The following is a 21,529-nucleotide window of genomic DNA, read 5'->3' on the forward strand; positions in this document are numbered from 1 at the left end:
ATTTGGGATCATCATTATGTCAATATATAAAGGTATATTATTTAAATTCTAATTGTTTTAAATTGGTTTCAATGAATTTCAAACCTAACAAAGATAAAAAAATATTCTCTTATATTTTCTATGCTACCTACCGAATTGTATTTAATTAATTAGGTTAAAACTGCAAAAAAAAAGATTTTACATACAACACAATTATAGAATAGACTATTCTACAATTAATAGTATAAAGAAATATTTTTGAGAATCAAACTAAATCTATATTCTATTAATTAAAAAATAATTTTTTCCTTTTGAAATATGGAAGTTTCAATAGATATATTAGAATAAATATATTTTATTTTACAAAATTGACAAAAAAAATAAAAAGCTATTGCCGTTTTACTATTTTTATTTTTATAATTTTTAGAATGTTTACTTATTGGAAGGTTTCATAGTTCAAGTATCTGCATTCATGTAGTATTTGTATTAACATTTATTATAAATATGAATCTTTATCTGAATAAGTTTTTCAGTAAATTATTATTTTATACAAAAAGTAGAAATGAAATACACCATGTCTTCGCTAATGAATGAATATTGACTATTGGTATTATCAACAAAATAACATTATAATAAATGCTGTGTATTTTATTGTGAAAAAACTAATATTGACCAATAAATTATAAATAATGGATATTAATAGGTACAATAAAATCATTTTTACATTCATTTTATTTATTCCTAAATTAACAACATATTATATCATAGTTTTATACAATATTGCACTTAACACAAATACATTTTTTTTCTGTGAATTTTTTAAACTTTTATTTATAAAAAAAAAGCTGCTGTAAAAGTAATTATATTTTTTATTACTATAACATATTTTTTTAAATTAATAAACTCATATTATAACAATACAAAATAATGATTTATAAATAATACATTTATTATTAATCATTGCATTTTTAACATTAAAAAATATTTTTATACAGGCACTTTTTTAAATTTTCCTTCACCAAAAAGCCATAAACATAATCGATCCATTATATAAGAACCAAAATAATCTAAAATAAGTACAGTAATTAAAATAACTCGGAATTCATGAGGAAACTGAACAATTTCAAATTGCTCATTAAGTCCTTGTAAAGTACCCATACTTAAAAACAATATTACCATAATTGTCCCTACTGTACTGTAGAGCAATGGTTTATTTTCTATTAAATTTTCCATGAATGGTCGTCCTCGATAATTGACTGAAAAGGTACAAATTTGCAATGCCATGGAAATAATAAATACTGCGCTGTTTACCACATTAGGTTTAAATTCGTCTACATCTGAATCTGTAGAATCTAAATTTGTACTATTGGACAACAATCCATCATTTGAAGATGGCAAAGTAGCATTCACAGGATCATTTTCAGCATACACACTAGCTTCTTGGACTAAAAATACTAAACTACAAAAGTGTATAATGAATTGTAATAATACAGTTGATATTGTATAGATGTTGAATATATTAGGCAGTGGTCTTTGTTTGGATAAAACTTTCAAAGGACTTGACCTTGAAATAAATAAAAATGAAGCTGCTAACAGCAATCCTTGCAAAGTAGCTTGAGAATCACTAAATTTTATACCCTTAACATAAAGAACTGACTGGCTATAAGCAGCAATAAGAGCATTCAGAGCTAATATTTTAAACATTTGAAGTGTAGTAACTAAAGTACAACGACCTTGCTTAATCACGTGACAAACACAATTTACAGATGAAAATTTACTTGTAAAAGGAGCAGCAATACTAGCATCTCCTGACTTCACCACAGTTACAGATTCTTCATCCATTTCTTTCATTAATCTTTTCATTTGATCACCTACACTTTCTCCTGGTTTTCTTGATTTATTGGCAAATATATCTTTCTTTAATTTTATCTTTTCTTTACCTCTAGCAAGTATAGCAATACCAACATGTGCATGTTTCAAGGCACCAACATCATTAGTACCGTCTCCACACATCAAAGTACAATAACCTAATTCTTTTAATGTTATTATAATAAATTCTTTTTCTTTGGGAGCCACTCTAGCAAATACACATACATGTGGTATAATTTTTTTCAATATATCTTTGTGATTTTGATTAAGAAAATTTAATCCGTCTCCTGTCAAACATAAATCATATGAATCAACTAATTCTCTAACACTTCCATTTAATGGGACTTGAATTTTGTAACTATCACTTATCCAACACCATGTTTTGTTGATTTCTGAAAGTGTTAAAATGATTTGACTTGAAGATCTTGTGAAATTTAATTCATTAGCTACATAACATGCAGTTAATGCATTATCCCCAGTTATCATAGTTACCATGTGTGATGAGTTTAAAAGTTCTTTTATAACATTTTCTGAATCTTGTTTTAATGGACATGAAACTACAACAAATCCAACAAAATTTAAATCACATTCCAAGTCTTCTCTCTTTAAATTTTTTAAATCATTTGGAATGGTAGTCATTTCTTTTCTAGCAAGCGCTAATACTCTAGCTCCTCGTCCAGCTAGTTCAAGATATGTACTGTCATAGTCATTAGGAATATTTAATAACATTGATTTCAACACTTCGGGGGCACCCTTGACACTTGCTATATGAATAATTTTATTTGCTGTCTTTGTACATTTATAAGCTGCTAATACAGACATTCTCTTTAAAGATGAAGAAAAGTAAAATCTATTCAATATTTTTAATGGTGGTATCTTTGATTTCTTTGGTACAATAAAATCATTTTTAGTCAAATTCCAATTTATTGCATTCAAAGAGGCTTTTTCAATAGGATCTCCTACTAATGTATCTTCCAGTTGAACTAACGAATGACAAGATGCTAAAACTTGAATAGTATGTTCAGGGGCTTCGTTCATTGGAATCATATCTTTTTCAACACCAGCTATACCTTCAACAATTAAAGCATCTTTGGTTAAAGTGCCAGTTTTATCAAAACAGCATATTTCTACTTTGCCAGCAAACGGAATTCTAAAAGGTTCAGTACAATATATTCCAAGTTTGGATAAGGATAAAATTGATGAATTAACAGCTAGTGATAATTCAACAGGCAATTCCGGAGGTATAACAGAAGTGAGAATAAGGGTACATTCAAGGAATAACTTATAACGGCTCCTGTTTGGATCTTCTGTGCCTTTAATCCATAAATAATAAGCTGCAGCAATTGCAAAAATTAACAAAAATAAAATAAATGCTAAAGTTTCCATATTATTTGCAGTGACATGCTTGACACCAAATAATATTGTTTGTAGTAGATTACCTTGTGATGTGTTGAATCCTGTTCGTAACACATAAGCAATACAGCCATTATCTGGAGGGGCACGCACATTTGATGATGTTTTCATAGGAGAAGTATGTTGAACTACTTTTGTACCACTAAATAAAATATGCAATTTTTTATCAGATTCAAAATCTAAATTTCTACTATAATCGGCAATATTTTCAATTGATTCTTTCATCTGTGGAATAGATTCACCAGTCAATAAGCTTTCATCAACAATACACGAACCTCTTAAGAGTAATAAATCACAAGGAACAGTTTGGTCATTATTGGTTCTTGTAATAGATACAATATCGCCAGGTGTAAGTTCGTCACTTAATAAAGATTGCCATTTTTTATTGCGATACACGTGCAAATGAATTGGTTTATTACCCATATTCCTGATTTCTTCCATGTTACGTAATTGTTGCTTGACTAAGGTACATTCAAATAGTACTAACATAGCTAAGGTAAATAAAGAATAGTACCAATACTTATCAAAGCACCATAATGCAATACAAAATACTTGAAACACAAAAAAAGGAGCTGTTGCTCTTTCTATAAATAAATCATTAAACTTTGGTAATTGTATATTAAGTCGATTTCGACCATATAATTGTACAGCTCTAGATAACTGTTCATCACTATTGTAGCCTTTACAATTTCTGTATTGTTCAATTGTGTTTGAAATTGGAAATTCTAAGGAATGAAAACATTTCTTGTCATCATTCCATATATATTTGATTTCTTGGTATCTAAACCATGTAACAGTTTTCAAGTCTTGGTCTTGAAATGTATTTAACATCACTAATTCGGTGAATCCATTATTAGGAGTGGGTAATACTTTGACCAAAGCAGCTTTCTTTGGGGATGTGACACGTCGGCATGATAATAAACATCTAAATGATACAGACCAGTAACAGCTTAGTGAACACAATATTTGGGCAATACCAATGGCAAAAATACCAGCAAAAAAGAAATCAAGAAGATTGTCAGTGAAATAACAAGCAGATGACCACGAGATATAAAGGACAACAAATGGAAAGATGGCTCCGTGAAACGCAACATGACGGGGCACATATAGAGACACTGAGTCAATCAGATTGTCAATGGCCATTGCCACGGCGTTTGAAGTGGATGAAAATAAAACAAAACAATTAACGATTAACTATTGATACTGACTAGCAAAAAAACAACGGTACCTTGAACGCGTCAGAATTAGGACGAGTGGTTTATGTTCAAAGTAACTGGATGGTAGGCGAACATAGTGTGTGAGCATAGAATGAGCGCAAATTGGCGATTAAATTACGTACTGAATGCTGATGATAATGACAATAAAGACGTACTGATGTTTGATGTCCGACCAGCGACGGTGATTTATTGACTTAATGTGATGATCGTCGATTCGTTTCTACTCTATCAAGAACGCTTGACGACGAAACCGGACCGGTAACAGGTCGATAGTACATCAGTGTACCAGTAGTCGTGAATTAGCGACATAGCTTAATAATAATTTAAGTTAAAATAGGAAAGGCATTCCATATTTATTTTGATTAATTGATTTGGTTAAAACGAACGATTATTGTAACGCTTGATAAGTAGTAGAAAATTATTGAGCGAGCAATTGAAAAAATCATTTACCACTATAATTATTACAAATTAATACTGCATTACTGCTAAACAACTGCTTATAAAAAATAGTGTTTACTGTATAGTGCTTACGCCGACGATAAGTGATAAGAGATCTGGAGATAGCGAAACGGGAGAATGTTTATGAATCTTAACCTAAATGGCATGGCCAATGCGGCCAACCTCAAAACATGACCGATAGTCGGCGGGCGTAAAATATGACGACATAATAATATATACATAGTTCCATGACGAACTTGCCTGATAGATTAAAATTTTTATTCACGCGTTTGTTTTTCTCCCGTAAGCAGGTTGCACCGCATCGTCCGCATCACATTATGCTCGACGACGATTGGTTGAAATTCGATTTGACGTGATTTTAACGGTTTTGGTTCTGTGTTTTGAATTTCCAACAATCGTCAATATTATTGCCGATAAAAACATCTGAATCGTAAATTACCTAATGCGTGATTACTGTTCATTTTGTATTTGTTCATTATTACAATATTGTCAATATTGCATATTATTTATTATTTGATATTTAAATATTTATTATTATTATTTACTTCGCATTGCATAGTTTACTGTTACACTTTTATACACTTATTATTTGTAATTGAAATTAATTATTAATTACCATCGTATACCAGTATTATTATAATTTATACTAATACTGGTTACGATTATTTTTAACATATATTTTAAAGTTTTCATTAGCTTTTTATAGTCATTTAACATTTTGATATTTTATTTGTGAATCATTTTTCTTCTTAATATAAGTGTCACATTTTTGTATACTTATGTCAATGTAACGCAAAATCACAATTATTTGAATTGAATACGTGCTATAATAAAAATTAATATTTTTATTTTGTATGTACCTCATTGTTGTTACATCACAATATTGTGAGAATATTGACAATCATCTACTATGACGACAAAAAAGTGAGTTTTCTGTATTAATTTTGAAACTGAAAAGTAAGGTACATACCTATTTATATTTTTAATATTAATTATTGATTTTAATAAATAAAGGTACCTACTTTTCATTACCTATATTTATAAAATAACTTTTATTTTGTAATATTTTTTAAATTAAATTAGTAAATAATGTAAATTATTTTTCATTTTTAGTGTGTTTAGTATAGATATTTGTTAATCTATATCTATTTTAAGTTTTACACATTTGTCTGAGTTTTATATAATTTTAGGCAATTAAACAGTACTAAATTTGACTAACAAATATAAAATACATTGTTCAAATTTAGGTAAATAGTCTACTATGTATTATATATAATATAATATAATATATATACAATATTAATATAGATAAATACAATAATTGATACACTATTCTGTGTATTTGTAAAAATAAAAATGTAATTTGTCAATTTCTCTTTGTTTTAATAATTTAAAATTAAAATATGTTTTTTAATCAGATCTCAATCCTTAATGAAGGAAAACAGAATTCCAATAGGAAAGAAAAAAGAGAATATAGAAAAAACTAAAATACTAAAAAAAAGTAAGTTATACCTATTTATTGCTAAGTAAAAAATTATATTTACATTTATCATAAATGTGTATAAATATGGATTTCATCTACAAATATTTTATCACTGGCTATCTCTTGTCATTATTTTCTAATGCCTACATAAATTTTGATTTTAAAACTATATTATAATGTTAGTACTAAAGTATAAAAAATATTTTAAATAATCAATTAAGAAAACTGAGTGAGTATAATGCTTGAACATCTAGATAAATAGTATAAACAAAGGAAAATTTTAACATTTCATCACAGGTTAAATTATCCATACTCTTACTCGATAAAAATTTGTTCTTCTGCACAGCTCTATATAAAATTATGCTATAGTGGAACTAATCTCAATGACTGGCTGTTGAGTGGGAATATGTAGAATTGACATGTTTTTTTCTGGACAAAATATAAATTATTTTTAACATACATTTTTTTTTTTAATAATATTTCTTTTTATAGTTTTGGTTTATTATTTAAATAATTTTACAAAGCAATAGAAATTAGAAATAATTTATAAACTATTATGAGTAAATAAATTACTTCTTCCAAATTGCTAGTTGCTGTTGCATATGCAAATAATTTAGCTTATCAAAAAATATACTTATTTAATTTCATATTAAAAGATCAAAGAATAAAAATGAATATAAATTAATTAGACATAAATTTCTCAATGACATCAAAATATGATTAAGTAATCATTCAAAATATAATATTATAAAATAAATAAATACTTATTATTACTTTTACTCTGTCTTAAGTTAAATTATGGTAGATACCTATTATAAAATCAAAATTATCTTATATTTATAATCATATAATGTTAACAGCTCTGTTTGTATCTTATATTTTTTTTTTTATTATTTTTTTTGATCAGTAATTAGATGTGATGCATTTATTATTATTTTTATTTTAATGAAGATTTTATTAAGCTACTATTGTTTAATGAAATACTTAGAACTTCAATTTCAATATATTCATTAATAAGTAGGGCTCAGATTTTGTAGTAAAATAAATCTTTGAAAAATCATTTTAAGGAGCCAAAAAAAAGCATTAATTAAATTTAATTCTACAGAACAAATTTAAATTATATATAAAATTAAATATTAAAAAAGGAATTTAAGACCATATATTTGGTCAAGAAGTTACTTTCATTAAAACTCAATTGGGTGCTAATAACGATGAAAGAGAAATTATTTAGAACACTATACCTCACTGTTTGATATTTACTGGTCAACTAAAGTATTAGAATGTGCTATAAAAATACGCAGATATAATTCATATAATTTTAAAACTACAATTTTGACACAATAACAATAGTTATTTTATCAGTCATAGATTTATTACTAGTTTTTTCATAAATTTTATAATTTCTGGCAATAATAATATAATATTTTTAGTCTATAATTTATAAAGAAGTTAAATTTTCAAGAAAATAAGTAAAAATAAACAAATAAGGGAAAAAGCAATAAAAAGCAGGTTTTATGAAAAAAAGCAAAAAAAAAGTTTACTTCATTGAAATCAGAACAATTCAAAATGTATTTATGTATAATAATTATCTTTTTATTACACTCCCCTAAAAAGAAGCATTTTCTACAAAATCTGAGCTCTATTAATATGCAACCATATCTGTTGAAATAAATTTTAATATTTTTTGTTTTCAACTTAAAATTTAATTTAATTTTCAGCCTCAGGCATTCATAATTAAATTTAATATTTTATAAAACTATTGGAAATGAACTCATTTAAATTTGATTTAAAGAATCAATCATTAATGTTTCTAGTATAGTTGAAATAGCTTATATTTTTAATTTACCATATAAGTTCATGTTAAAATTACATAATAATATAAAATATGATCTGTATTATTTCAAAAAATAATTTTTTTACACATTACAAATAAATAAATAAATATATCATATTTAGCCAATAATTAATTTTGTAGGAACGGTTTTTGTTTTACTATTCTGTCATTCAAACTCACAATAAGTTAGAACTTAGTATTTACCTTACCCTTTTTAATGTCAGTAATAAAATATATTAGACATCATTTAGGGAGCAACAATATAAGTGATTTAATAACTTATCGTTTTAGATGAGGAATTAGAGTTGGTTGAAGATCATGCAATTTCAAAAATGAAGACACTTAAGACATCAAAAGTATCTAAGAAAACAAACAAATCGAATGAATGTAAACCACTTAAGTTGATTAACATTAATGTTGAATCTACTGATACATCATTAATGAAACCAATGAAAAAACCAAGAGTCATTTTAAGTGCAATTAAAGAATTGAAAGAATTTGAAGAAAAGTCTAATACTAAAACCACATTGAATAAAATAAAAATTGTTAAAGATAATGCTCCAACATTGAATGAAAATGAAAATAATTTGCAAGAGGAAATTGACATGGACAATCTTAATAACACAATTGACAAAATGAAACCAGTAGTCCCTGAAATTGTATTGAGTCCTTTTGTTTGTACAACACGTGGCCATAAGTGGAAACCAAGTCCTCGCAAACCTCCAAAATTATCTGAGTTGTATGATAAATATGAAGATAACAATGTTGCTGATAATTATAGGTAACATATTTGTTTAAAATATCATTTAGTTGTTTAATTTTTGAATTTGTATAATTCTTGAAAAATATTGAGTGTTTATTAGTTTTTTTTTCAAGTTTAATTAGTACTAAATATTTATGTATTAATTAATGTTAAAGGAAAAAGTTGGACAGTAAAACTATTGAACTACAAAATAAAGTTAAATATTGGGCAGAATTATCTTCTGAAAATAGCAGCAATATTCCACAAGTAAATTATAGTTTAAATAAAAGTGTCAACTACAGTATATGCTTTAGAAGTACTATTTAAACATACATGTGCAAATCCAATACATTTGTTCTATAATTTAATAAAAATGATTTGAAAATATGTTTTGTTTTTTAGTCTGTCAAAGATGAAATAGATGTTGTATGTGGACAAACAAAACTTTTGACAACTGACAAATTTATGCAAATGCGTTCTTTGATAAATGAATTTGATAATAAATCTGGAGCAATGCTTATAACCACAGACGATTTAGATGGATTTTGGGATATGTTATTGTTACAAGTAATTATAACCTTAATATTTATTATGTTATAATGTTATAAATAATGACCATTTTAAAATTCTTTTTTTAATATATTTGTGTATGTATTAGGTTGAAAAATTAGAAGGCCAATTTAGCCAACTTGCCATATTGAAAACAAATAATTGGGCTCCATTAAAACCGATTGCTAAACAAGTAATTAACAAACTACCTACTTTAAATAAACGACCAGTGGTAAAATCAAAATTTGCAGATTTTATTAAGAGTAAGTTTGACTTATTAAGTGTCAATTTATTTTTATTTTTAGAAATGTACATGCCCATTGTATTTATTTTAATATATTAATAATATTATTTTTTTAACAGCTCAAAAATTAAAAGAAGAGAAAAGTACACTTAATAATGAAAATTCTAATGACAAAAATAATTCAAAGTTCAATGAAATGAAATTGTCTAATAACACTTATCGTATGTTTTTAATTTTATTTAATTATATAAAATAAGTATTAATGTTTGTCTGTTCCAAGTATTTTAATATGTATTTCAAATTTCTATTTAAAGTTACTTCTAGTACTCCAACTTCTTCAAATCAGAAAAATTTAAGTTTTACCCCCGTGCTATTGAAGACTATGGAGTTATCATATGTGGCTCGTAGGTCAGGTATGACACCAATAGTTCTAGGTACGCCACATGTATCTCCATTAAAACCGGCATTAAAAAAGGTAGAAAATGAGAAAGGCACAAAGCGTAAGAACATTCACTTTGAATCTCCTAAAAAAATTGTTAATGGATTCGTAACACCTGAAAATTCGTGTGATGGTAAATATAAAATATTAGATGATATTTACTGTGGATTTTAAAATTTATTTTGTACAATATTAATATTTTTGTTATGAACACATTTGTAGAAAATATCAAACTTAAAACCATTCAAAACAGAGTTGTGACTCCACATACTATAAAAAAAACTAAAGTAAACCAGAACAACGAAGTAAAATCTCGGAATAAACCTATTGGAACATCAATTTCTAACCAAACTGGAAATATAACTAACTTAAAAAATACTCTTAAAGCTCAGTCAAAAATGAAGAAGACAGTAACTAAAACCTTGCTTGATATGGAAGATGATAAATCATCAATAAGGCGTTCTTCAAGACTGGCCAATAAACCTTCAAAAAATTACAAATGTTAGTAAATAAGTGATATGGTTTTTGTATAAATCCTTTTTTTTTATTTGATAAGTTAACAAAATGTTGAAATTTAAAACATATTATCAACAAGTAAAACACCTAGTAATCAAGATTCTTGACTAAAATGAAAAAGATTAACTTGTATTGTATTTTATTCTGGTGTTTTTCTGATTTTTTATTAATTATTCATCAAACATTTATTTATTTTTAAATAAATGTGTAGTTATAAAAGGTATACTGTATTTATTCTATTATTTTACTTAAAATATACTATTTTCATGGATTTCTTGACATAATGGTCTTGTACATTTTCTGATGTTTTAGCATTTCCAAATAAACTGAATATTTTCTTTTATGATATCTGTAAATATATTAAAAATGCATATTATGTTATGTTAATAACAGTATTTTAAATTTGATTAATAACATGTGAAATGTTAAATTTATACTCGTATAATATATTATCTTATGGGAAGTGACATATGGATAATTACATGGCTAATATATATATATATATAATCGAGTGGATAGTTGACTTTTCTTTCTAAATTCTACATTAATTATGTAATATTTAAATATTAAGGTATTCAAAATTTAGTTTTTGAAATGGTCACATTAAAGTAATGGAGCTCTGTTTACTTTTAAGAAAGGAGTGTTTCTATCATATTTCATTAGTTCGTAGTTAAATATACTACTCATCTTTTTTTTTTTAAAATCACAATTATTGTTTCCTATGAGCTCATGGCTAATGTTAATTGATCAGCTGGCTATTAATATAATATTTAATTAATTAATATAATAAAATTATAGAATAATATATCTATAATCTTGTTGTTAATAAATATATATTTTTAAATTGCTATAAAAATTAATGAAATATTCAATGATATAAATTATAAGCGAATATTCGTGAAGTTACAGAGTGCAAACGCCAAACAGTAAGTTGACTGTTAATTGATACTGTGATATAAATTTTGTTCATCTGCAAAGTGATCTAAAAAAAGATATGCATTATCAGATGTACCAGAAATCCTAAACAGTTAAAAAAATCTATTATTAAAAGTAGTTAACATTAAACAGTTTTGAGTTAAAGTTTTTATAAAATTATTTTTAGTAAAAATCAAACTATGCTCTTGATACGCGCTTTATCATAGACAATAATATGGTAACTCAGAATTTCGTTATCTTGTATATTTTGATAAAAATGAAGAAAAATATACCGTCCTGTTGTATTCCATAAAAAAAAGGTCAAGTGGAAACCTAGCTCTGCTGTACATTAGGTGTCAAGTGGATCATTATTAAGTGACAAGTGTTATTAGTGTATTCAATTTGGATTCAATTAAATTTTATTGTATACGAAAAATAATTTTGCGCGGAGACTATCTTATCGGCCTATATAGATTACCAAGAGGCAAGAAGAGATAATATGTTTATTTGATATAGCATTTTTATTTATTTAAGTAATTCATTTTACTTTTGGTATTATCCAGTGGGGCTTATTGAAGGTAGGGCACAAATATTTTCCTCATTTCCACAATCACAACTTCGAACTTACGTTTTATCATATGTTAATAAAATATAAAGTCTGTGCCACGGAAGACGGTCGACGATAGCAATACGAAGACGATATGACAGAAAAAATTTCGTAAATCGTAATAAAAATAGAATCCAGACACAATCCAATTGTGCTCGGCAACGATATATAATTCGTGTCGAAAAGGAGAGGAAATTTAGTAACGTTGATCGGGCCATCGGGGCACAATGAATTTGTGCTCGTCGCCCACCCAATGACAACATTTTTATATTTTATCGTTATAGTATGAACTACTTATGAAAATCTTGTATTACATTTTCAAAACTGAAATACAAAAAGTAAAGATTTTATGAATTTATAACTACGAAATAGTTTGTAATTTTTTGCGATTTTTATGAATTTTGTAAAATTTCAACTTTAAATGCATATACAAATAATTATACCCGCATGTATTTTAATATTTTCATACAGATATAAGAATAATTTTTGTGAAATTTTGTAACTATTACATTTTTAAGAATTTTAATCATATTAATAATTATTTATCAACATTTATAGAAAAAAAAAATTGAAAATTTCTCACGCCTATAAATAATTCTAAAAGAATTAATACAATTTTTAAATTTTATTGTACATTAAAAATTATAATATAAATATTTGCTGAAAATTTCATGTATCTATTATTATTTATTATTATTTTCAAAAATTGTTTGAAAAGAAATAACTATTTTACAGTTGAGTATCAAATGTCATAAATATTTTAATGTAGTGTTCATAAAAAATTGCCTCGACTTTCTAGTAAATTTTTTTTCTCATATTATATAGGTTTAAAACTAATAAACAACTTTGCATTACATTTTTAAATCTTAGGTGTAAAACCAAAAATTTGTATTAATTTTAATTAAAAAGTAATTTAATACTTTTTTTGATTTTTGTAAATTTTTATTTGATAAATAATTTTTAATAGACATTTAAAAAAAAAATATATTGATAATTTCTGTTACCTATAAGCTCACAATTAGTCGAAATATTTTAAAAATTATAATATTTATCATAAATAGAAAATTATAACATTAACATTAGGTGAAAATTTCAAGTATTTATAAAAATAAGTGCTGGGAATTATTAAGTTTGATTTTTCCAAAGTACAAACTAGATCTAATTTGTTATCCAAAATCACCCCCATTTTTGAAAATTGAAGTATTTTATCGACAACCTTTCATGTATATGGTCCACAAAAAGCACATTATTGTAAAATCAATACATTCATTGCTCGGCTCAGGAACTAAGTAAACATTTTTGTTTAACGTTTTTTTTTTGTTTGTCGCTGCATTTGCTGTGAATTGTATTATTTTATTTTAAGATGTTAAAATTTTATCTCTGACCTCTTGTTGATTTACGATAAGTCGCTTCAATTTATCATGATGTTTCTGTGCTTGTGTTAATAACGATATTATAACTATATAAGTTCTATATGTATTTATTAATACTACTAATAATAAAATAGTTAAATTAATTGCCTAACTTAATTAGCCGAAGTTTATTACAGTAAAAATAAATTAATATGGTATACAAATAATACATTAATAACACATAGGTACAATTTTTAAGAAATAATTAGAAATTTGGCAGTGATGAAATTGTTTCATTTATTTTGTTCATTGAGTAGTTATTCCTATTCAAATATTTTTTTTACTTTAAGTGTACTTCTTTATTTTAGATATGTTTCACGTTGGATATTGTTCAATTAATAAATATTATTTTTGGGTGAGTGGAATAAAATTCTGATTTAAGTTTTCTGTTTAAACAATTTGCAACAATGTAGTAAATAGCTACTAGTTCGTCTTGTAGCAGATCAGATGAAAATTAAACTTACATTTTTTGTGATGAAAAATTAGTCATCGAATATTAATAAATATTAATTTACTTATTTTTTAGTACCTATGGAAACCAATCCGAATAGTTGCAGTATGAATGTGTGGTGATAAACAATTTTTATTGGGAATCAATTCAGTACTTATGTAGTGCAGTGATGCACATAGGGGAAGAATTGGTTATGGGATAAAATCTTCCCTCCCGGTGGTCAGTTTATATGTTTTAAATCAATTTTTATAAGAATAACCCCCTCATACATTTAAAAATATATTATGTCCGCATCAAAGTGGTGTGGAACTCTCACCAAGTTTTTTATTAATAACAGAGTTAAATTTTTATTTTCTCATTCAAGTACAGAATGTTTTTTGGAGTATTTTGAACTTCGATATAACCCCATCTATAGATGTGCTTGATGTAAAATTATGTAAATCATATGAAGGTATAGTCCTAAATAGGTATTGATGTGTAACTCACGCCTGCAAATCTAATGAAGGGTGTACGGTACGTGCATCGCTGGCCATTAATGCGATGGCATCTCTGAGTGACGATGACCGTGGATGGAGTTCAGCTGGGGACTTGGACAATGTCGACGCAGCAGCGGCCAACATGGCTGAACCGATCAGGACAGGGTCGTCTTCCGTAGAAGTACGTACTGGTAGCGCGGTGACGTTAGCCTGGCACTGTAAAAATACCCAGTTTTGACTGAGTCCACCGCACAGAAGGATCTCTTGGACGTTTAACGATCCTCCGCTCTTCTCCTTCATCGATTCTATGATGTGCTTGGTACCATACTTGACCGAAATATACAATAATTAAATACACGCGATACAATACGATCGGATAGGTGTTAACCATTTATTAATACGGCATTGTCACATTTATTTTTTCGATAAATTTTTTTCGGTGGTTTTAGGAATCTAGTTTTTGTATGAACAATATTGTAATAGGAGGCGAAATTATAAAAATGATCATAGTCAATTAAATAAATTATTAATAATAATAAGTTAGCTAATTATTATATCATAGATAAGTATTATTATATCGTTTAAACTTTAAAACGGTTACCATACTTACGCAAAGTGCCTGTATCGTTGCCAGATAAATAAGTGCCAAGTTTTCTTGGTCCACGGATAGCGTCAACCCGACCATCTAAAATACAATAATAAATATAATATATTTGTATTGAGTTTAAAAGTGTAATATAAAGTGAAGTAGATAGTAGATGATAGGTAACGGATGTAGATATGCAGGGTAGGTATCGTTCATATGGATGACCTTTTCTACGTAATAAAAACGTCAGAATGTTTAAAATTAAGTCATTTAAAGTAAAATTCACAGTGGACACTAAGCTTTTTTGAGCTAGCCTGCCTCTATTAGAAAGTGGACTTAATACTTTTTTGTGGCATATTTAAGTATAGTATTGTCTATTATACATATAGTAGCTGTATCTCTTGTAAAGTAATTTCACTTTCCCCTCACCCACACCGCATATCAAGTTTCATACACATAAATTTTGCATCACGTAACTAATTCACCGGTCGACTATAGTATTATTAAGAATGTGAATTAAAGTGAGATACGTTTAAAAATATAAAGCGGTGATTTTATCTGCACTCCAGTACTCTGATTTTTCACGAAGACTTTGTCAGCACAATAAAATACTGCTAAGTCTTTTTTTTAAACATGTGGATATTTTTAAACATAGATAGGTACATCAACACCCACTATTATTACAATAATGTTCCATTTATATTTATAACATATCTACTAGATTACATATCTAGTTGTACCAATAAAGATACATGAAAAATGGGAACTCTGTTAAATGAATAATTTACATTTTTATTCTATCTATGATATGAAGATATTCAATACGTAAAATTCTGGACTTTGTACCTATCTATTGCATTAATATGGTAGCCATATAGGCCATAGGACCTTCCAAATTGTGTGTGAAATAAATTACAGAGATCGTGTAAGAATCAATAAAATATACCCACTATTTTTGTCACATAAAATTTCAAAGATCTTATATATGAGGGGTGATTACTTTTTTTGTCACGCATTGTCAAAACGATATAATTACAATAAAAAAAAAAAATTCACTTGTCAGTTTTAGAGTTTTAGTAGCAGAAGTCAGTTTGTGTGTTGTATGAAAAACAATAATCATTTCATGTTGACAGGAATGAGCAAGATTAAAAAAAAAAAAAAAAAAAAAAATTGTAAGCATTAATGATTTAAGAACATTTTTATGTAGTATCTTCTTTTTATTTGGAACTTAACTTCATCTCTTATTCATTATAGTTTTGTAACAGCTCATCATTGGGTTATATTTTGTTTTAGTTCCCAAACATTAACATTTTATAATTAATATTTTAAATTACATTATTTACAAATAATAAAGAGTATTTTTCACTATTATTCTTCATTATATTATGTGTGATTTAACGATGGAATAAAAATGTTTTTTTCATGCCGTTAAAATAAAGCCAATGTGATAGTTGTGAAATTCTTGTTATGTGGGTTCGTTATTCTGTTATAATATTATTTATTAATTAGCATGTTAACGTTGTATTAGTCTTACAAGTGTATAACACAGAAAATTTATTCTTAGAAGTTTCCGTTTAGCTTAGTTTAATATTACAGAGAATTTAGGCGATTGAACTATTATCAAACTTAAGGTAACAATATTTTACGTAAGCATCTACTTACGTCGTTTATTTCTATGATGTACAAACACAGATAATGTTCATACTTTTAAATTTGATAATAGGATAATTTAAACTGATATTCACATTAAAATAAAACTTACTATGCTAAATTTGAATTACTGATCACGAATTTGACATGTTTTGCACTTGTAAGATGGATATAACAAATCTAGTGTTTTCTTATAAGCTCTCACGTACCATTCCTTTTAGCGTGGGATCCGCCACGGGTGATCGATTGCCATGAAAGTCAGGATACACATGAAAATCTTCTGTTAGTCTATCGATCGCATCCAAACCTCTGTCTGTGGTCATTTTCATGAGTAACTCGTTCAAACAGTCTTCCGCTCTTCTGATATAAATATGGATAAAATAATTTAAATGGTAAAAATTGTATTATTAGGTAAAAAAAAAATTAAAAACTTTAACTACAAAATCGATTACTGCACTGTATAATTCCAAAGGATAAAAAAAATTCTGCCTCTACTTTCCTTTTTAGTTTTAGAATATATTTTATTTAATTTTTTCGTCTAACAAACTAAGTTTACGTACAGCTCGCAGCAGCAAAAGGGTGCCTCAATAAAATTTACTAAGTTAATTAATATAATATATTGTGATTTTTAATCAATTTTTTTTTAATATCTGATTACTAATTAAAGTAAATGTCAATTCTTAGGTGGTTATTCTTTTCATAAATTAAAATTAATTACTTAACACTCTTTATATTAGTACATAAAATTTTAAGACGTTAGGGAATGAGCTAATTTATGTACTTATTTTAAACATTTAATTTAACAATTTTTTTTTTTCATTATTTCCATCAGAACCATTCTCTCCATAAATTAACCAATTGATATAAATCTACAATAATTGCATTTATTGCATCTTCCGTAATGAGGTTCTGCTGAGGTTATGTGTAAGTATACAGATGCATTATCAGGGCTGGGGAATTGTAGTTTTTAATAAGAATAAAGAGCAATGATTAATATGTAAGTGATCTGTACATAAATTTATGCTTTTTACACTTTGGGAAACTAGCTACAATTTAAATTTTATTTTGTATAATTTGTCATAATATTACACATGGATGTATATTTTAGTATAATAGATATTTGAAAAAATTAAAAACATATTTTTAAAATTTTCAATTTAGTAGTAACTTTAATCTGCTAATGTATCGAACGGGTTTGGACATATAAAATTACATTTAGAAAATAGTCGTTATCAAATTAAAATTTTAAAATTTTGAGCTGTATTTGGGCTGATATGACAAAACCGCAGATTACACTACGCCATACCTTTATTATATTTATTTGCTATTCGCAACATGTGCAATAAATTAACTTAAGTTGCCTGTCATAGCTCAAATTTTTATTTAGGTACTTAATTAAGTTTTTAAAAACATCACTAATAAATAAAAAAAAAAATAAAAATATTTTGTATAAATATCATAGTTCATTATATATTTATTTAAAATTTTTGTTTAAATATAATATTCTTTTTTTGTTTATAAGTGCATCATTGTATTTATATTTTGGTATTTTTAAGTATTAGAAGTTCTTCACCCATATTATTACTACTCTAATTATTATTTATTATATCATGGTAAAAAATAATGCACCACTATGTATAGGTACTTACACGCCATCCGTAACGTTCAGATGTTTGGCCGCCGGATGGGTGTTGATCACGTGATCTATAAGTTTGCCCGTGGCTGATTGGCCGCCTTCCAGGAGCCACAGACCGGGTACCATGGCACCGTAGTACGGTCCCCAGACGCCATCCACAAATACTTCTTGGTCGCTGAGCAACATGTGACAAGTCGACGTACCTCCAATCATCACTACAGAATCATTAGCACAAATATAACTAGGTAGATATATTATGTATAAAATCTCAAAGAAAAATAGCGTAGCTATAACATGGTATAGGTATAATTCCTGTATGATATATTGTGTATCTATATAGTTAAGTACCTAGATAAGTACTTAAGCAACAGGGTCCTTCAAATTTTGTGTATCAAAAATGGCGGGGATTAAGTTGCCTACTTATTAAGATTTATATGCAATCCTCAATTATTTTAACAAAATTAAAAACCTTTTTTATATAATTGTATAGACAATAGATAATAAGTCTCTACTGTAGATCTTTATTATAGTAGTTATTTTATTTATTAAACATTGAAATGTTTAGACATGTGCGGTACGGGGTTGATAATAAACATTTTGAATAATTTGAATTAAGCTATGACGTGCAGTCATATTTATTAAATAATTTTTTATACTTTTTTTTCCAAAATTTTTGATTGAAATTTATTATTAAAAATAATTAAATCGCAGTAAGTACCGATTTTATATTCAGCTAATATTTAGATTTAAGGATTAAAGATCTAGGCTTAAAGTACATAACTTAGATCGAAAATCGTAATACCTACTTACTAATTAGTATCTACTTATATAATACTCACCCAATCGATGTTTAAAGTCTGTTGGATTTTTTGACCCAACTCCAATCATTCCCAGTCCTCCAGCATGTGCATCAATTAACGATGTGGCCACCGGAGTCCCAACAGTTAGTCCCATTTCTCGGGCAGCGTTCTCGGTCAGTCCGTTGCCGCAAGGTTGTCCGGGCTCAATTATTTCGTTGCCTGTTAAAAAAAAAAATAAGGTGTTGATTTAAAAGTATAACGACTGTCTTGGTCGCTGATAAAAATCGATTTGTTGTAAGAGTGTTGCTAACCTATTTTAGACCAATTGTTTTGGCTCAAGTCATCTAGACCGATTTCTTCGAAATACGAACGATCCCAGTAACCATCCAACGTCTGCTCTGCGCAGTACGTCCATTTGCAGACGACCGTACACAGTGATCTGTAAATAAAACCACCTATTTTATACAGAAAACCATCGATGTAAATTTATATTTACTATTTTGCTAGCATAATACACAGGTTATTCGAAATGATTCATTCGTTTCAAAATGGTTGTATATTTTTATTTTTTAGATTTAGGCTAATATAATATGACATAAGTTATTCATGAGCACTTCGTTGCTTATTAAAATGACGCGATATATGTGATTTAATTTTTTTATTGTTCAATTTGTTTTTATTACTCGTCATTAGTAGATGACACGATTTTCCTTTTATACCTTAATAGCTGTTCTAGTGCACTTCGTTACTCGTAAAAAATACAACCTTTTATATAAGATTTTTCAAAATTTATTACATCATTAACTAACATAGTGAGTATTGTCGATCCCCGATCCATCGCGTCGCATTTGCCTGCCCGTGTATTACTTAATTTTTGCTAAATATCAATTATAACTTTTTTCTTTTTCTTTTGGTTCTATGGGCTAAGGGTCGTATGTGGTGTTAAATTGTCTATATCTGTCATCAAAAATTAGACTATCAATTAAAAAGAGATTTTTTTTCAAATCCGACAAGTAGTTTCAGAGATTAATTCATTCAAACAAATTTAACAAACTCTTCAGATTTATTCTATTATTATATAGTATAGAAACATTAAATAAAATTATGATATGTTAAAATAGGAACTGCTGCTATATATAGTCTATAAGCAGGTGCAGAATATACATGCAGTGGTTTTCAACCTTATTGGATTTGCAACCTATTTAAATTATTATTTATTTAAATTTATAATAAAAAAAAAAAGCTGATTAATACTGGTTTATACGTGCCGTAAAAAGTAAATATAGACCAAATTTGAATTAAATATTACTATTACATAAGTATTATATACGTAAATTCAAGTTATATAATTAATTATCATTTTAATTTATTGTGCTATTTGTAATAGATATAATGAACTATACTATATAAAAAAAAAAAAATATTAGTATTATACTTATTTTATTTATTACATATTACAATCGAATAAAATATATGTTTACTATTTATGTACTTCAATTACTTATTAAAAGTATACATTGTAGTCTCTGGCTTATTTTTGAAGCTCACGTGAGTATGTGACCTATACATTGGTTGCAACCAAATGGTTAGAAATCATTGTTTAATAATACATTATTATATACACCAACCTGGAGATAGCATTCGTGGCTTTCCAAGTAAGGAAGTCGGGCAAATCGAAGAATCTACCCACTCTTTGCCAAAATGTGTTTTTTGGTAGATTATTTTTTAGCCAAAGGATTTTCGGTGTTTCCATTTCTAACGATATTTTACCTCCCACATACTTCAACACTCGATGATTTGTTGTATTTATGAAATCCGCTTCTTTTTTGGCCCTATGGTCCATCCATAGTATTACATTTTGTTCTCGTTCGCCTTTAATCATATATTTATGTACTTATACAAATGTAACGATAACGCGGTATTATAATAACTTGTCGTTGGTTATAAATTAAGTCAAAACGTTTTTCGATATTCTAAATTATTTTTTGATTATACCTATTATATTAGTTTGGTAATTTTTAAGTGTACTATTATTATATGGCATAATTTGAGGTGTAGTGTAACTTTAAATGTATAGTGTTTTTTTCAATAATTTTGTTAATAACATATAGAAAAAAACTTTTTTTTGATTTTTAATAAATTTCTTTACGCTTGTTAAATAATTTTCTTCTACAATGCGGTTAACCAAATTAATAAAATATTTATTGTATTTGTATTTTGATTTAAAGAATCTAAGTGTCTAATAATAAATT

At 26.8% G+C, this 21,529-nt stretch overlaps 3 protein-coding genes across 6 annotated transcripts in view; 1 reads left to right on the top strand and 2 right to left on the bottom strand.

The window, feature by feature from the left end:
- Positions 1–945: 945 nt before the first annotated feature.
- Positions 946–4,987, bottom strand: LOC112593577 (manganese-transporting ATPase 13A1). Its single transcript, XM_025338046.1, has one exon. It carries the CDS (start codon positions 4,402–4,404, stop codon positions 967–969), a length of 3,438 nt encoding a protein of 1,145 aa, XP_025193831.1. The 5' UTR covers positions 4,405–4,987; the 3' UTR covers positions 946–966.
- A 659-nt stretch (positions 4,988–5,646) lies between these two features.
- Positions 5,647–10,907, top strand: LOC112593612 (guanylate kinase-associated protein mars). Its single transcript, XM_025338096.1, has 9 exons — positions 5,647–5,861; positions 6,356–6,438; positions 8,546–9,035; positions 9,173–9,263; positions 9,399–9,563; positions 9,655–9,808; positions 9,909–10,010; positions 10,104–10,361; positions 10,451–10,907. Exons 1-9 carry the CDS (start codon positions 5,848–5,850, stop codon positions 10,732–10,734), a joined length of 1,641 nt encoding a protein of 546 aa, XP_025193881.1. The 5' UTR covers positions 5,647–5,847; the 3' UTR covers positions 10,735–10,907.
- Positions 10,908–10,955: 48 nt separating this feature from the next.
- Positions 10,956–21,529, bottom strand: part of LOC112593800 (FGGY carbohydrate kinase domain-containing protein) — a 31,066-nt gene continuing 20,492 nt past the window's right edge. For 3 of the 4 annotated variants that reach the window (XM_025338349.1, XM_025338347.1, XM_025338345.1), the window contains exons 4-11: positions 20,906–21,149; positions 19,589–19,716; positions 19,317–19,496; positions 18,491–18,692; positions 17,051–17,201; positions 15,216–15,290; positions 14,616–14,932; positions 10,956–11,093 (exon numbers count right to left, since the gene is read on the bottom strand). In XM_025338349.1, the coding sequence (XP_025194134.1) occupies positions 11,009–11,093; positions 14,616–14,932; positions 15,216–15,290; positions 17,051–17,201; positions 18,491–18,692; positions 19,317–19,496; positions 19,589–19,716; positions 20,906–21,149 (1,382 nt within the window). In that variant the 3' untranslated portion in view covers positions 10,956–11,008. The remainder of the gene's footprint in view (positions 11,094–14,615; positions 14,933–15,215; positions 15,291–17,050; positions 17,202–18,490; positions 18,693–19,316; positions 19,497–19,588; positions 19,717–20,905; positions 21,150–21,529) is intronic. The other variant, XM_025338346.1, reaches the window with a different exon arrangement.

This window comes from Melanaphis sacchari, unplaced genomic scaffold, assembly GCF_002803265.2.
Source record: "Melanaphis sacchari strain LSU unplaced genomic scaffold, SCAv2.0 Contig20_pilon_pilon, whole genome shotgun sequence".
Lineage (NCBI taxonomy): Eukaryota > Metazoa > Arthropoda > Insecta > Hemiptera > Aphididae > Melanaphis > Melanaphis sacchari.

Excerpts from the sequence above, each read along its gene's own strand:
- LOC112593577 (XM_025338046.1), bottom strand. The coding sequence starts at position 4,404 with ATGGCCATTGACAATCTGATTGACTCAGTGTCTCTATATGTGCCCCGT.
- LOC112593612 (XM_025338096.1), top strand. Across the intron at positions 6,439-8,545 it reads AACTAAAATACTAAAAAAAA|ATGAGGAATTAGAGTTGGTT; the intron begins GTAAGTTATACC and ends TTATCGTTTTAG. Across the intron at positions 9,036-9,172 it reads AATGTTGCTGATAATTATAG|GAAAAAGTTGGACAGTAAAA; the intron begins GTAACATATTTG and ends TTAATGTTAAAG.